The following is an 18,044-nucleotide window of genomic DNA, read 5'->3' on the forward strand; positions in this document are numbered from 1 at the left end:
GCGGCTGATGGACCACTCCGACTCCTCAGGTGTCCATAGACCCTGGGCATGCTTCCCCTTGCAAAGTGCGCCCCAGCCCTTCAGGCTGGCATCCGTTACCACTAGGCACCAAACGGGAAGCGTCAGCGGCATTCCTCGCCGCAGCATGCTGTCCAAGAGCCACCACTCCATGCTGAGTCGGGCCGCAGGGAGCCAAGTAAGTCTGCATTGGTAAACCTGAGAAATAGGAGACCATCTCCGGAGTAGGGAATACTGTAGAGGTCTCAGGTGCGCTCTCGCCCAGGGCACCACTTCCATCGTGGCTGTCATCGATCCTAGCAGCTGGACAATGTCCCAAGCTCGCGGGCGGGGCATCCTCAGGAGCAGACGGACCTGATTCTGAAGCTTGCACCGCCTTAGCTCGGGTAGGAACACATAGCCCGAGACTGTGTCGAACCTGGCCCAAAAACATTCTAGAGATTGTGAAGGGGTCAGGTGACTTTTGGCCATATTGACGACCCAGCCTAGAGATTGCAGTACTGAGACCACTCTGGCTGTAGCTTGTAAGCTCTCTGTTGCAGAGTCTGCTCTGATGAGCCAGTCGTCTAGGTACGGGTGAACCCTGATACCTTCTCGCCTGAGAAAAGCAGCTACTACCATCATTACCTTCGAAAAGGTTCGGGGAGCTGTGGCGAGGCCAAAAGGCAAGGCCCTGAATTGGAAATGTTTTCCCAACACCGCAAACCTCAGAAACTTCTGGTGCGGGGGCCAAATCGGTATGTGCAAGTAAGCTTCTTTCAGGTCTAGAGACGTGAGAAACTCTCCTGGCTGTACCGCCGCAATGACGGAGCGCAGGGATTCCATGTGAAAATGCCGCACTCTCAGGGACTTGTTCACTTCTTTTAAGTCCAGAATAGGGCGAAAGGACCCACCTTTTCGCGGCACCACAAAGTAGATGGAGTATCGGCCGCAGCCTTGCTCGGCGGGAGGCACCGGGGTCACTGCCCCTAACTGAACAGACCTTGTAAAGTCTCCTCCACCGCCGCCCGCTTGACAGCAGAACTGCATCGGGACTCCACAAACACGTCTCTTACTGGGGCGTTGAATTCTATTCTGTATCCATCTCTGATCAGGTCCAGAACCCACTGATCTGAGGAAATCTTGGCCCACTCCTCGACAAAGAGGGAAAGCCGTCCTCCGATGACAGGTATCGAGGAGAGGGCCGGCGCACCATCATTGAGAGGGTCGCCCCTGAACTCCTGGTCTTGAGCCACTGGCTGCGGAACGCTTGTCCGAGCGAAAGGAGTTCCTCTGCTGACCACGGGCACGTGAAGTGAACCCAGCAGAACGCCCCGGGCAGTACCTTCTAGCTTCACGGAAGCGAGGTCTGTACAAGGAGTGGACCGCCTGGCCCTTAGAGGAAGGCCTCTGCCTATCTTCGGGCAAGCGCTGGGGTTTTGGATCACCCAGGCCTTTCACAATTTTCTCCAACTCCTCACCAAATAGGAGAAGTCCTTGAAAAGGCAACTTCACCAACCTTTGCTTAGAGGCCATGTCCGCTGCCCAGTGTCGTAGCCACAGACGACGGCGAGCCGCCACTGCTACTGCCATTTGTTTAGCCGAAGCTCTGACAAGGTCAGAAAGGGCATCAGCCAGAAAGGACAAGGCCACCTCCATCCGCGGAGCCACATCCAAGAAGGGCTCCGCTCCATCACCGGGCTGAGCCACCGCCTGTTGCAGCCAAGCTAGGCAGGCTCTAACAGCATAACAGCTGCATGCAGACGCCCGAACAGTGAGACCTGCAATTTCAAAGGACCGTTTCAATGCTGTTTCCAGCCTACGGTCTTGAACATCCTTCAGGGCAACACCTCCTTCAACAGGGAGGGTAGTTCTCTTTGTCACCGCAGTGACTAGGGCATCCACTGTAGGCATTTGAAAACGAGCCATATGTCCCTCACGCAGAGGGTATAACTGCCCCATAGCCCTGGAAACTCTCAAAGGTCCCTCGGGGTCAGCCCATTGAGCCAAAATAAGCTCTAGGATGGAGTCATGCAAAGGGAAGGCCCGAGCAGCTTTCTTGGTACTAGCCATCCTGGGATTACCAGAGGAGGCCATGCCACTGTCAGGATCTTCAATCGAGAGGGCCTGCAGGGTATCTGAAATAAGCGCTGGCAGCTCATCACGGTGGAAAATCCTCACCGCGGAGGGATCATCCAGATCCTGTGGTAAATCCGCACCTGACTCTGGTTCCTCAGACCAAGAACGTCTGTCAGAGTTCTCCGAATCCTCACACCCCGACCACGGGGGGAAAAAAGGTGCACCACAATCTGAAGGGGGATTAACCCTTCTGCGCTTATCTTTAGGCCAAGCATCCGGGAAAAAGGCCTCACTGGGCAGTCCCAGGCCAGAATCCATCGGGGGGGGGGGGCAATCAGAGAAGCCTCAGGCGACCCTTGAGGAAGGGCTCTTTTCATCATGTATGCTTTATGCAGCAAAAGCACAAAATCCGGGGAGAAAATCTCACCCTGGGCACCCAAATCCTGTCCGGTGCTAGCCACTCCTGAAATAACCTCATCTCATAAGTACATAAGTAGTGCCATACTGGGAAAGACCAAAGGTCCATCTAGCCCAGCATCCTGTCACCGACAGTGGCCAATCCAGGTCAAGGGCACCTGGCACACTCCCCAAACGTAAAAACATTCCAGACAAGTTATACCTAAAAATGCGGAATTTTTCCAAGTCCATTTAATAGCGGTCTATGGACTTGTCCTTTAGGAATCTATCTAACCCCTTTTTAAACTCCGTCAAGCTAACCGCCCGTACCACGTTCTCCGGCAACGAATTCCAGAATCTAATTACACGTTGGGTGAAGCCCCACCCGGCTCAGGTCTCTCCGTATCCATGGAGGCCGTGCCATGCGGTGTAAGCAAAATGGCGCCCGCTGCCAGCTCAGAGCGTGAAGAAACATCGCTCGCCATGCTCGGGCCGGCTCCTACGCCAGAACAGCACGATTTACAGAGCCCTGCTGCTGATTTGCGCTTGCCACAAGTGGAACAGCGCTTTACATTGTCCGCAGCCATCGCCAAAAAACGGCGGTAAAATCCAAAATGGCGGTTTCGCGCCAAAATCGCCCCAATCGCGGGCCCACCCTGGAGGAGTTGGAAAACACTCTTACCTCAAAGGATCTAGTGTACAACTACGATCCTGCTGAAAATCAGGTCAAAAACCTCTGTTCCAGCGTCTCTGCGTTTAAAAACGCGACGCGACTTTTTTTTTTTTTTTTTTTTTTTTTTTTTTTAAGCTGTGAGGAAAGCAGAGGTATTGAAGACTCCGGATGCTCAGATGAGTGGGAAAGGCAGGGAAAGGGCGAACCTATATGCTTGCATCCACTGTTGGTGGGTAAGGACAGGGAAAGCAAGGCAATATGTCCACATTGACAGAGGTATGGGTAAGGCAGGGAAAGGGCTAACCTATGTGCCTTTAAAGGGAGGCTGCTATAGCCTCCAACACCCCGGTTAACAACTGGCAAGCCAGGAATCACCTCCCGGCAGATTTTTCTGGAGCTCGAACAAGCTGCAGCCACCCTGCTAGGGGAGATAGAGAATACTGAAGAGGCAGTGGAGCTAGCTGGCCAAGAGGGCACTGTGAAAGTTTGAGTGCTCTCTATCTCCCCTGCTGGTTGATGGACATAACCCATACGTAATGGCTTCATCTGCTTGATGACAAGGAAATGATTATATTATAGCTTTGCAAAACACCGACACACACACACAACTACTAACCAAATATTAATGCTACCTTTAAGGCCTTTAAAAGTCTTGCAAAAAGTAATTTCAAAATAATATTTACAAAAGGAGGAAGGATGCTGCAAGACTCACTTATGCCTAAGAGTTTTTAAAAAAAACAGCATACCTAAATCAGGCTGTTCTTGGAAGAAAGTGGAACTTGAGGGTGACCAGATCATTCTATAGAAGTATATCAGATAGTGGTTATCAGGAGCCTTTTGACATTAAAAACTGTGGAACAACAAAGGTTCACCTGTTAATATGAGAAGCAAAAAGATTTAAAATTATTCTGAGAAGAGAACCTTTTACATCTTCGGTTGTCTCACCTATAAAATTGACACACATGCCGTTTCAGGTACCACAGTAAGAAATAATGAAATGAAGAGCAGAAAAAACGACTTCTCACTACCACCAGGGGTTAGTGGGGAAGAAAGCAGATTGGGAGATGGGGGAGGGAGAAAAAGGCAGGGAATGGGTAGTACTGGTAGAAGGAAAGAGAGAAGTAGAGAGCAAAAGCTGGGGAAGGAAGAGAAAGAAGACGGAGAAATAGAAAGAGGGATAAATGCTGGGGTGAGGTGAGAGAGCAGATTCTGGGAAAATAGCCAGGTTGACAGTTGTAAGGAAAAAAAAAAAAAAAAAGAACAAGACAGAGAGGATGGATGGATGTTAAGGAATAGGCAGAAAAAGCAGGTGGTGGGAATATCCCAATATAGCAAGCAGAGGACTTAGGACAGTGGCTTCCAAACCTCATCCTGGAGGCACCCCAGCCAGTCAAGTTTTCAGAATAGCCACAATAAATACTCGTGAGAGATTTGTATGCAGTGGAGACAGTTCATGCAAATCTCTTATATGAATATTCATTGTAGATATCCTGAAAACTTCTGGCTGGGGTGTCTCCAGGATCTGGTTTGGGAACCACTGGCTTAGGTAAAGGAAGAGTAGAGACTGACTGAGCAGGTGTTGGGAGTTAAAAGGAAAATGGGGACTAAACGACCAAGTGTGGAGGGAAAGAGTAGGGCCAAGTTAAGTGGGTCTGATCCACTGTGAAGAAAAACTGCCCATCAATACTGGGACCTACAGGTCAGTCTTGGAAAAAGAACTCCCTCTTATCTCCATTACGGTAAAGATCTGCACACCAATTCCTAAAAACCAAAACCAAGGCACTGGAACTCAACCTCAAGGGGCCATAAATCGTGTCCCAAGAAGCTAGGCCCAACTATAAAATTCTGCAACACTAGCCCAAGCAGCTGCAGGCAGAAAATACTGGCGAATTCCAGGGCTACACCACTCCTTATACTGGTGATGACAACACTGGAAATCAGTTTCCTCTGCCTCCATCTGATGGCTGGGGAATACAACCAACTTGTCTGGACTAGTCTGGCAGGATAAAAATTCACATTAAAGGATGAAATCAAATGGAAAGAATGAATAAATGAATGAATTAAAGCAGAATAAACTGCCTCTCACCATGGGTGAGATGTACTAGTTTCCCCTCATTTGTTGATTATGGAAAAAAAATGGTTCACACATCTGGCCCTATGAAAACTAAATATACCTGCTTCATAAGAAGATCACAGACCTAAATGTCTACATACCACTCCAGGTGGTATTTCTTTTGACTGTTTCTTTCACTGCCTCTTCAGTGTCAATCAATGGACATCAAGCAACCCTCTTCAATTCTAATATGCCCTTTACCCCAGGACAAATTTTAAGGGAGTACAGAAATGTATGCACTTTCCAGTACAGTTTGCCAAAATGTTACGCCAGTTGCCAAACAAGCAAAAGGAACCAGTGAACATTTTGCTAGCAATATTGCTGAAAATTATATTTCTCAATTGGAAAGATGCTTTTCTAATTTCATTGACCATATACAAATTCAAAGCAGCTGAGGCAGAGAAAACAAATAACTGATTTCATATGTGTGATGGAGTGGATGCCCGATCACTGGCACCTTCCTTTCCTCGAATCCTGATAGCCTACTCATCTGGACTGGTCTATGTCCCCAAACCAGTAGATGGAGGAATTCAACACTGACCAATCAGTGATGTCATCACCAGTTTAAGATGTTATGCAGCTTTGAAATTTGACAGTATACTAATTGCCAAAGCAGATCTGCAAAATTTAAACAACTGTATGAGCCAAACTTATAGTACATTACAAATCAACAAGGGCTGCATTTCGATTAAAATTTCAATCGCAATAAATTGTGCAATTAAAAATTCCCTGCCCCCCCCCAGCTCCTTCTGACTCTGGCATGTCACATAACCCTCTATTGCCCAGAGTCACACAAGGAGCTGTAGTGGGGGGGGGGGGGGGGGGGGGGGCAGGGAGACACAACTTAACCTTTAATTGTGAAATTAATTGCAATTACAAATTTTAATTGGAATGGTGCCCTACAAAATTTGAATAAAAAGTAATGAAAAGGTAAGAAATACAAATTGAAAAATTGCAAATTAAAGAATCTAGAACAGCATGCAGAATACCTATAAACAGGCTTACCATTTTCACAGCCTACTTCAAAAAAGCAAGCCTAAAATCAATAGTACAGAACAAAATTATAGGGTAATATAGTACAACCCCATTAGCACCTCAGTATACTGCCCTGAAAAGCCAGAACACACAAAGTTTTGTCAAAACTAAGCTAACTCACCAGATGTCCTGTAGTTACTGTGCATTTCTTAATATGAAAGCCATTTAACATTTGGATGAACCTCTAGCAGAAGTCCAAAACACAGTATCTCTGAGATATGTAAAGCCAGAACACAGTAATGTATTAGTTTGTCAAGAATTACATCATGGAGATTTATTCAAAGAAATCAGTTTTTTTAGACTTCTCATATTTACATTCTCAACTGTTACTGTGTTTTGGCTTTTCAGGGTAGTATTAGCCAACTCCATATATCAATAACACAGCAAGGGAGCTATATTATGTAGGGGCTGAAGGACTGGCTTTCCAAGGGCCCCCCCAAAAAAGGTCAACCAAAAGGGCCTCCCTGAAGTGGAGACCTGGGTCGAAGCATGTCAGTCTGGCCAGAAACAGTGCCACCCCCCCTCCCCGGAGTGACCTCTGGAAACGAACGACAGATGAAAACCCTTTGGCTTCAGCTCAGGGAGACAAAGGGATATAGCTTCCCAATATCCTTTACCAGCTTCTCTAGGTCCTCCCCAAATAGCAAATGCTCTCAAAAGGGCAGCTAAGCAGCTTCTTGAAAGCCACATCTGGCACCCAGTGGCAAAGACAACTAGAAACAGCCCACCACAGCTAAGCACATTGACCAAGTGGCTAGAAGGATCAGATCATACAGGACATCCACCAAGAGGCGCTGCTTCAGACTCTAGGTGGGAAGCATCCACAGACTCCAGGATCTGCTGCAGCCAGCACAGCATGACAAAAGTCATATAGCCATCAAATATGGCAGCTTGGATGCGCCTACCAAAAAGGCTATCCATATTTCCTTTCCATATTATTTGACTAATGTTAACTTCAATACAAATTCTACATTAGTACATTCAAAAATATCAACAATAATCTTTGTTGTATTTATTGAACATTAACTCTTATCATACATACAAACCAGGTAAAGTCCTCACTAAAGTTTTTTTTTACCAGAAATCAACCTTACAACAGCTGTAATAATGTCCAACACTGCGTGTTTGCCTAAAGATGATTTTATAATCTAAACATAGTAGCATGTGCCACCTCCATATGTCCATCTAAAAATGTTCTATAGATTGGCAATATAAGTTGAATACACTGGAACAGGGACAGTGGTTGCCTTGCTGTAACGAAAGCATCCACCTAAGGATATGTCACATCTGGTGACATCAAAGAGGACAGTGAAGAGTGAGCATCGCTTGGGCAGATCCTTGATTCTGACTGGCCACCTGTCAAATCCAGCATCACATGAGTAAGCACCTTATAAAGTGGAAAGTGCTTCTAAGGCCCCATAAGGCCCACAGCGGGCAATGAGCATCTCGAGAGTCTCTGTAACCTCAGAGGCACGAACGTTCCTCATGATGGAAAAGCCAATCACATAAAACCGCTCCTCTTCCTTCCATGGGGGAAATGTTGTTTACATCTGAATGAGATTGGGGGTCAGAAAGAACCTCAGGTCCTCCCTCGATGCCTCAAAGCTGATAGGATATCCATAGCCATAGCCACCTGATCTCCCATAAGGGGGCACCAGTTGGGAGCATCCAAGCACCTAGGGACCCCACTGCTGTCCAAGGGGCCAGCCTCCTCCTGCAAGGCTTGTCTTGACCATTTGAGTCAAGAAAACAGAATCTGGGACAAGATGACTGCCGTTCCGTTCCCACTGAGGTCATCAGGACCACAGGTCACAATGCCTTGGAACAAGGAGGAAAAAAAAGGTGACTCCAGCGACCCATCTCCTGTGGCCATTTCTGATCTGTTGGCTGATCTGCCGGCTCTTGCAAACACTGCTCTCAGGTGCACTCTTTTGTTTGTTTGCTTTGTCAACAAAATATTTATTCCCTACACTCAGGAATAAAGCTAAGACAGGAAAACCAATTACAATATTTTAAAAATGCTTGGGAGCTGAGGGAATCCCGGGGGGGGGGGGGGGGGGGGGAATTACACCCAAACAGGGCAAGGAAGGGTGGGGGGATGGGGACCAGCACCCTTAGGCAGGGTCCCACAGGACCAAGCCAGAAGCCTCACCCAGTGGACACTAAGAAATGTGACTGGGGGCAGCAGAGCCAAACTCCGTACTCGATCAGGTCTGGTCCAAGGACAGAATAATCTGAGAGTGGCTCTTAGGCTCAACCAAGCTGTGTAGCTGCGGCCAGCACACAGAGGGAAACTAGGCCAGGGACAAGGGCACCAGACAGCACAACCTACCATCTTACTGAAGTAGAGAAAATACTGGTCTATCCAGGGAGCACCAGCTAATACCAGTGAAGTCACTGGTAAAACTCATTTTTTTCTTCTCTACCTCCATCTGCTGATAGGACAGGTAAACACCCACTTGTGCACAATAGTGGAGATGATGCTAGGGAATTCATAAGGCATTTCTGGGGTAACACAAAAGTTCACTGCCTAATAACTTTACATTGTAGGTCCTTTTCAAATATCAACATGCAAACAAAGGATCAAGATCAGTTCCATTAGTCCAGTAACCAACAAAAACATATACACTAAACTACAATCTCAATAATACAAAAACAATACAAAAAACTACAAAGAGGTTTAAACCAATACTCTTTTACTTCCACTTATTTTATTAAAACACAAGTTAAATTTGTTCAACTACTCATTTATATGTATTATACGTGTTGCATATTATTACCAACAAACTTGTAAAACTGATTACCCTTTGGTCAAAAATATGTACTCCTTATACCATCAATAAAATTAATCAATCAACAAATAAATAAATAGATAGATAGACTTTTGAAAAGAGTGAAGCTCATTTTAAAACAGCCTGCTATTCTTGAGCCACTGCTTATGGCCACTTAAATGAACTAAGGTGGCTTTTATCAACTTCTCTTTACTCTAATTATTTACGAATATCAAAGTGAAGTCACCTACAAACAAAAAAGTACAATTTGACTGTTGTTTTGATTGAGTTTTGCTGGAGGTCAGCACTAGAAGTTATTAGTTTCCCTATAGAAGCCCATTAAATGGGAGAAACCAATGGCCAGGGTGGGATATAGAGATTTGGAGAGGAGTAAGAGTAACATAGTAACATAGTAGATGATGGCAGAAAAAGACCTGCACGGTCCATCCAGTCTGCCCAACAAGATAAACTCACATGTTCCATTTTTTGTGTATACCTTACCTTGATTTCTACCTGTCTTTTTCAGGGCACAGACTGTATAAGTCTGCCCAGCACTATCCCCGCCCCCCCAACCACCGGCTCTGGCACACACCATATAAGTCTGCCCAGCACTATCCCCGCCTCCCAACCACCAGCCCCGCCTCCCACCACCAGCTCTGGCACAGACCGTATAAGTCTGTCCAGCACTATCCCCACCTCCCAACCACCAGCCCTGCCTCCCACCACCGGCTAAGCTTCTGGGGATCCCTTCCTTCTGAGGAGGATTCTTTTATGTTTATCCCATGCATGTTTGAACTCCGTTACCGTTTTCCTCTCCACCACCTCCCGTGGGAGGGCATTCCAAGCATCCACCACTCTCTCCGTGAAAAAATACTTCCTGACATTTTTCTTGAGTCTGCTCCCCTTCAATCTCATTTCATGTCCTCTAGTTCTACCGCCTTCCCATCTCCGGAAAAGGTTCGTTTGCGGATTAATACCTTTCAAATATTTGAACGTCTGTATCACATCACCCCTGTTTCTCCTTTCCTCCAGGGTATACATGTTCAGGTCAACAAGTCTATCCTCATACGTCTTGCAGCGCAAATCCCAGACCATTCTCGTAGCTTTTCTTTGCACCGCTTCCATTTTTTTTAACATCCTTCGCAAGATAGGCCTCCAAAATTGAACACAATACTCCAGGTGGGACCTCACCAACATCTTATACAGGGGTATTAAAACCTCTTTTCTTCTGCTGGTCACACCTCTCTCTATACAGCCTAGCAATCTTCTAGCTACGGCCACCGCCTTGTCACACTGTTTCATCGCCTTTAGGTCCTCAGATACTATCACCCCAAGATCCCTCTCCCTGTCCGTACCTATCAGATTCTCACCGCCTAACACATACGTCTCCCGTGGATTTCTACTCCCTAAGTGCATCACTTTGCATTGAATTTTAATTGCCAAACAGAGTAAAACGTCTTTCAGACACAATCGGAGAGAAGTGAAACTTTGGATATGGAGTTACTTAGATTGTGAGCCCACTAGAGATAAATTATAACTGCTTTGATTGTCAAGTTTCAAGTTTATTAAGAACTTACTATCCTGCCTATCAGCAATGCCAGTAGGTGGCTTACAGACTATACAATAATAGAGAAGAAGGAGGCAGCAGAAAAAAGACAAACAGCATAGATGGGTAAGGGAGGAGAACTACAATAATCATGATAGGAAAGCAGGGGGCAAGGAATGCACATCAGGAAGGGGAACATGCCCAGAGCTCTGTGGCACCTGTGTCTAGTGTCGGTGAAATTACTCCAGAAAAAGGTAAGTTACATAAGTAGATAAGCACCGCCATACTGGGAAAGATGAAGGGTCCATCAAGCCCAGCATCCCTTCTCCGACAGCGGCCAATCCAGGCTTCAAAAACCCGGCAACCCCCCCCCCCCCCCCCAAAAAAAAAAAAATTTATAATGTTCAATGGACTTTTCCCTCAGGAATCTGTCCAAACCCCCTTTAAATTCCATAAGGCCAGCTGCTGTCACTACATTCTCCCGCAACGAGTTCCAGAGTAACTACACGCTGAGTAAAGAAAATCTTCTATTTGTTTTAAATCTACCATTTTCTAGCTGGTTTTGTTGTTGTTTGGAAGTGTAAACAATTGCTTCACATCTGTCCGCTCTACTCGGCTCATTATCATATCACTCCTCAGCCGCCTTTTCTCCAAGCTGAAGAGCCCTAACCTTCTCAGCCTTTCCTCATAGGGAAGTCGTTCCATTCCCTTTATCATTTTCGTCGCCCTTCTCTGCACCTTTTCTAATTCCTTTATATATTTTTTGAGATGCAGCGACCAGAATTGGACACAATACTCGAGGTGTGGTCGCACCATGGAGCGATACAACGGCATTATAACATCCTCGTGTTTGTTTTCCATCCCTTTCCTAATAATACTCAACATTCTGTGCACTTTCTTAGCCACTGTGGCACACTAGGCAGATGTTTTTAACGTCTTATCAACGATTACTCCCAGATCCCTTTCTAAGTCCGTAACTCCTAACGCGGAACCTTGCATGACAGCTGTAATTCGGGTTCCTCGTACCCACATGCATCACTTTGCACTTGTCAACATTGAACTTCATCTGCCACTTGCACGCCCAATCCCCCAGAATCGCGAGGTCCTCCTGTAATCTTTCACACTCCTCCTGCGACTTGACGACCCTGAATAATTTTGTGTCATCTGCAAATTTAATTACCTCACTAGTTACTCCCATCTCTAGGTCATTTATAAATATGTTAAAAAGCAGCGGTACCAACAGAGACTCCTGCAGGACCCCACTAACTACCCTTCTCCACTGAGAATACTGACCATTCAACCCTACTCTTCACTTCCTATCTTTCAACCAGCTCTTAATCCATAGTAATACCCTACCTCCGATTCCATGACTCTCCAGTTTCCTCAGGAGTCTTTCATGAGGCACTTTGTCAAACGCCTTTTGAAAATCCAGATACACAATATCCACCGGCTCCCCACTGTCCACATGTTTGTTCACCCCCTCAAAAAAATGCAGTAGATTTGCCTTCCCTTCACTAAATCCGTGCTGACTTTGTCTCATCAGCCCATGTTTTGTATGTGCTCTGTAATTTTATTCTTGATAATAGCCTCTACCATTTTGCCCGGTACCGAAGTCAGACTCACCGGTCTATAATTTCCCGGATCTCCTCTGGAACCTTTTTAAAAATCAGCGTAACATTGGCTACCCTCCAGTCTTCCGGTACCACACTCGATTTGAGGGATAGATTGCATATTACTAACAGTAACTCTACAAGTTCATTTTTCAGTTCTATTAATACTCTGGGATGAATACCATCAGGTCCTGGTGATTTACTACTCTTCAGTTTGCAGAACTGGCCCATTACATCCTCCAAGTTTACAGAGAATTCGTTTAGTTTCTCCGACTCGCCTGCTTCAAATACACTTTCCGGCACCGGTGTCCCTCCCAAATCCTCCCCGGTGAAGACCGAAGCAAAGAATTCATTTAATTTCTTCGCTACGGCTCAGTCATCCCTGATCACCCCTTTAACACCATTTTCGTCCAGCGGCCCAACCGATTCTTTAGCTGGCTTCCTGCTTTTAATGTATCTAGTAAAATTTTTACTAGTATTTTTGCTTCTAACGCTAACTTTTTTTCAAAGTCCTTTTTTGCCCTCCTTATCTCCGCTTTGCATTTGGCTTGGCATTCCTTATGTTTTATGTTGTTACTTTCAGTCAGTTCTCTTCTCCACTTTCTGAATGCTTGTTTTTTGGTTCTAATGACTTCCTTTACCTTACTGTTTAGCCACGCCGGCTGACGTTTGGTCTTTTTTCCCTTTTTGCTAATACGTGGAATATATTTGTCCTGTACCTCCAGGATGGCGTTTTTAAACAGCATCCATGCCTGATGCAAGTTTTTTTACCCTGCGAGCTGCACCTTTTAGTCTTTTTTTCACCGTTTTTCTAATTTTGTCATAATCACCTTTTCTAAAGTTAAACGCTAGTGTATTTGATTTCCTAAGTTCACTTACTTCAATGCCAATATCAAAACTGATCATATTATGATCACTGTTATCAAGCGGCCCTCGCACCGTAAAATGGTCAAGAGATAACTGAGATCTGAGATGTTCTGAGAGCTGGTTCCAGAGTACAGGGCCTTGTACTGAAAAAATACAGTGCCAAATTCTAGCATGAGTGACATCTCTGATTGTGGTCAAACATTGCTGTCTCAACAAATGGAGGAGATGAGTAGGGATATAAGGAGACAACAAGCAGGCAAGAAAGGCAGGATCCCCAGTGGACCTAATTTTAAACACCAAGAGCAAGATTTTGTAAAGAATACGAAGAGAGAGTGGCAACCAATGTGAGGACTTCAGAAGGGTTGTTGTGTGGTCAAAATATGGAGCACAGTGAATCAGTTTAATAGCTGTGTTCTAAACAAGTTGTAAACAATAGATCAATGATATGATCCATTATAGTTAAATTAACTCATGCATGCAAGATAATAAGTGTATGGGCATTTTTAAATAAGAGCATATTAACACTTTTTTTTGTTTGTGGGTAATTTCACTTTGATATTCAATACTTTAGAGTGAAGCGAGGATGAACAAACTGCCTTAGATAAATTAAGTGGCCATGAGCAGTGAGCAGGCTGTTTTAAATGAACTTTGCCATTTTCACAAGGTCTTTTTTATTTATTATTTGTATGGCAAAAATGATGATGATGATGTGTAGTTTTTTTTGTATGAGGAGTACATATTTTAGAACAGGATCATCAGCTTTTACATTTTTATTAGTAATAATATGCATGTGGTTAATATATATGAACAGTTGAAAAACATTTTCGATGACTCTTTTGGGTGATCAGTAAAGTAAGTGGGAATAACCCATTAGGACCGTACATATTTCAAAAAGAAAATCTGAAAACACTGCCCCAGAAGACATTTCTGGATGGAGAGGTTTTTGGGTTTTTTTTGTTACATTTGTACCCCGCACTTTCCCACTCATGGCAGGCCCAATGCGGCTTACATATACAGGTACTTATTTGTACCTGGGGCAGTGGAGGGTTAAGTGACTTGCCCAGAGTCACAAGGAGCTGTGCCTGAAGTGGGAATCAAACTCAGTTCCTCAGTTCCCCAGGACCAGAGTCCAACACCCTAACCACTAGGCCACTCCTCCACTCTTCAAGTTAAAAATACCAGAATACAAAGACTGCAGCCTATAATAACATGTTTTTATGCAAAGCTGTTTTTCATTTAGCCCTGAACCTCCAACACTTATATGTCAACATTTTTTTTTTTAGTTCAGCCAGCTACACCATTTTTTTTATTTAGAAGTAACAGTGGCAAGCAGTTTTGTATACATACCATTTTTGCACCAAAATATGTTATAAACACTGTTTGTTATCAAAGGGTTTCAAAATTGTTTGTCAATATCTGGGCAGCAACTACAAAGTAATATCACCAATATTCAGAAACCTGAACTTCATAAATGTAAAACACCGAGGTAAGGATCCAAGATTGCCACCAAACAGGTATGAGATTGCTGAGCTTCAGCACAGTGCAGGTAGTTTAAGGCTCCCTGTGGCCATGGGGCAGCAGAAGGGACCTATTAAGACCTACCCCTGTGCTACCTTGCAAGGTTCATGCTCAATGTAGACCAAAATGCTGCAGTTCAGATGCCGACCAAATTCAGTTTCGGTGCCTAAACTGGCCCAAAATCCGTTTTCTGTCCAGTTTTGATTTCGGCCAAAAGGCTACAGCCATAGGTTCAGCTTTGGCTAAAACTGATCGTATCTTTTCAGTGGAAGCAGAAAATTTGTGCTTTATCCTATTTGTCTCCCTCCCTCCCCCTCACCTCCAAACAGGAGTTATCTTTCTGCCCTGCCCACCTGTAGGTGCCTCCCTCAGGCCTATCATACAATCCCCGACAGTCTAGAGGTATAATCAAGGCAAGAGTAATTCCTAGGCACTCCTGCCCATGCTGGTTCTGCTCTCAAAATAGCTGCCATTACCTCTAATGGCAATCTTGCCAAGACTGCTGTAAGAGGTCACACAGCAGTCATTTTGAGGGCAGAGCTGACATGGACAAGAGCGACTGTGCATCACTCCTTTCCTGACCATACCACTAGACCACAAGGGATTGTTAGGTAGTTGATGGGGGGAGGGAGAGAGGGAGCTACTCTTTGCAAGTAATGCAGTTATGATCTTGCATAGGAGTTTATCGGTAAATGGAGTGCTCCAAATAGATGCTTTTGATACAAAAGTTAAGCAGGAATTTAAGTCTGTAAATTTGGGATAAGTTCCTTAGAAATTAGCTTCTCTGTGGAAATGACATCAGCTGCCACTCCAAAAGTGGTGCTAAGTCAGCCACTGTAAAAGCATTGTGGCATTTAGTTTCAGCTTTCATTAGCAGAGACTATTTTGCTTGACAGTAAAATATGGTCTTTCATTATTTAAATTATTATATATATTCTGGCTTGGATATTATTTGGATAATTCTAAAGGCTCTGTTGGGTATGATGAAGATGCAGTATTTTAATCAAACTTGTGGCATGCAGAAGTTAGATTCTATGAGAAAGGAAACTGCAGTGATTGTTTTCAAGCACAAATGCTGGTCAGCTTATAGGGTTAGTAGGGAAATGCTATTACAGTGAAATGAAGTTTATATATTAGAAAATAATTGAGAAGTGTACTACTCTATTGTAATTTTTCAGAGCATATTATCCTCGCATTCAGTAACATCAATGCGTTTTTTTTTTATTCTGAATTGTGCATCAGGCTGGTATAATGTCTATAGTGTAGATCAGTGTCTAGACTCCTTTACTCCATTTTAGTCAGAATCTATATCATGCTTGACCTTAATCAGTTTTATAACTGAATACGAAATATGAAACATGTCAGTGCTACTTTCTCTCGTTACTTGAGCACTGTATGGGTAAGCATAAAAACCTTGTAATCATGATTTTTTTTTTTTAATACATTCTCAAAGTTCCTGTCTCAGAGGATATTTAACTACATCTGCATTGACCTGGGAACACAAACATGCCAGACTTCTTAAAATGGCTCTCCCAGTGGTCAGTCTGTGCTTGCAGTTCCTGGGACTGGAGGGTGGTAATCTCCAGTAGGTTTAGCAGAGGGCTGCCAACTGACAGTCCCCAATCGGTCTCATTAGTTCACATTCACACAATCACTCGAGTTTCTGCTTTCAGCTTTAGCAGAAACCAGGCAATGAGTTTCAGCTGCAGGCTTGGTTTTGACAAACTGAAATCCCAGTTTTGGTTGGCCTCTACTGCAGTTTCCCCAAGTTTGGTGTCCCAGCTCTGGGTTCCACATCCAAGCCAGAGCTTGGCATAGAGACCACTATTCTCAATAAATCTAAGGTCTCACTAAGCCTCACTGTTCAAAATCTGCCCATCCAGCTTAATCAGCATAAACCAGACAATATGCTGCAATACTCACAGGTAATGAAATTAATTTTTCCTGAGGCTCCTACTAAGGGAAGCTTTGCAAGGCGCTACCTTTCAAGGGTCATACTGTAAACCATAAGGCATCCAGATCCTCCAGCTCCACCAGCCCCGGCACCTGGGCAGGGGCAAGGAGGTCTACTAGAAGGTGTACCAAGTCTGTGCACCAGGGTCTCCTGGGCCAATCCAGGGACACTAGAACAATCGGGAGGGGAGGGTGCCAAGCTGCCTTGCACAGCACTCTCCCAATTAAGGGCTACAGAGGAAACACAAAAAGTGGATGAGGCCACGCCAGCATCTGCCAGGGAATTTAGTTGCCTTAACACAGTAGCTTGAGGCCATCAGATCAAAAATAATGGCCAACCCCACCTGTTCTTCAAGAGCTGAAAGGCCATCAGACCTGGCTCTCACTCCACGGGATCCAGGGTGGACTGGCTAAAGAAATCTGCTTGGAATTTCTGAAATAACACAGAATAAGATTTTTTCAAACCAGCGCAACAAGAGAGCTGCCTGAAGAGGCCTCATGTGTGTGCTCCCCCACAGGACTACCTTCAGAATTGCTGCCATGAAGCTCAGGACATGGTGGGTCTGCTGTGCATACAAACTGCACAGCTGAGACTGTAGCTTGAGCACCCATTCCTTGGTGAGGAACAATCCCGTGTCACATCAAACAAGACCCCCAGGTACTCCAAGCGCAGAGAGTGACCCAAGTAACTTTTGGCCCAATTCACCACCCAGCCCAAGCTATCCAGGATCCAAATTGCCCAAAAGGTGATCACACTGCACACCCTCTTCTGAATTGGGTCTGACCAATCAAGCCAAATATGCCAGGGACATAGCTGGGCTGCTGCCACCATCACCTTCAGTCTGACAACAGTTCCACACACATTTTTGAACGGAAGAGCACAGAACTGAAAATGATTCCCCAGAATACGGAAGCATAAATAGCACTTGTGATCCACCCTAGTAAAGAAGTGGAACCTGTGCAGAGTGCTAGATTCAACTCTGGTCACCTTGTTGGGCAGATTGGATGTACTACCATACAGGTCCTTTATCTGACAACATTTACTATGTAACTGTGTTGCTAATAGGAATGTGGAGATACCTCCTTGGATTTGACGGAGGCCTAAGAACTCACCCAAGCACAGAAAGGTGATGACCGAACACAGTGTCTCCATCCTGAACCACAGCACCTAGAGCAACATGTTGAGGTCCAGGATGGGTCTAAGAACCTTCCTTCTTTAGCACCACAAAACAGATTAGCAGCCCTGGCCCTATTCTGTGACGTGCACAGACTCCACCATCCCCAGGTGAAGCAGATGTAGCACTGTGTCAACCACTGTCGTGTTTTGCAAGTGAGCTCCAGGGAGAGATCATAAAAGCATCTGGAACCAGTCATAACAAATCTAAGGTGTAGCCTTGCCTGATCACTTTTAATGCCCACTGGCCAGAGTGGCACTGGCACAATCATGCTGAAACAGGGACAGACCAACAAAGGGCCCAACATATCC

At 45.0% G+C, this 18,044-nt stretch overlaps 1 protein-coding gene across 4 annotated transcripts in view; it reads right to left on the bottom strand.

Moving 5' to 3' along the window:
* Window positions 1–18,044, bottom strand: part of KCMF1 (potassium channel modulatory factor 1) — a 199,128-nt gene that overhangs the window by 122,174 nt on the left and 58,910 nt on the right. The window contains exon 1 of one of the 4 annotated variants that reach the window (XM_030194538.1): window positions 3,892–4,000. The exons of 2 other annotated variants lie outside the window; for them this stretch is intronic. In XM_030194538.1, coding sequence (XP_030050398.1) covers window positions 3,892–3,943 — 52 coding nt within the window. In that variant the 5' untranslated portion in view covers window positions 3,944–4,000. Of the gene's footprint in view, window positions 1–3,891; window positions 4,001–18,044 lie in introns of those variants that run through there. One more of the 4 variants, XM_030194539.1, reaches the window with a different exon arrangement.

This window comes from Microcaecilia unicolor, chromosome 2 (genome assembly GCF_901765095.1).
Source record: "Microcaecilia unicolor chromosome 2, aMicUni1.1, whole genome shotgun sequence".
In the NCBI taxonomy this organism is placed as follows: domain Eukaryota; kingdom Metazoa; phylum Chordata; class Amphibia; order Gymnophiona; family Siphonopidae; genus Microcaecilia; species Microcaecilia unicolor.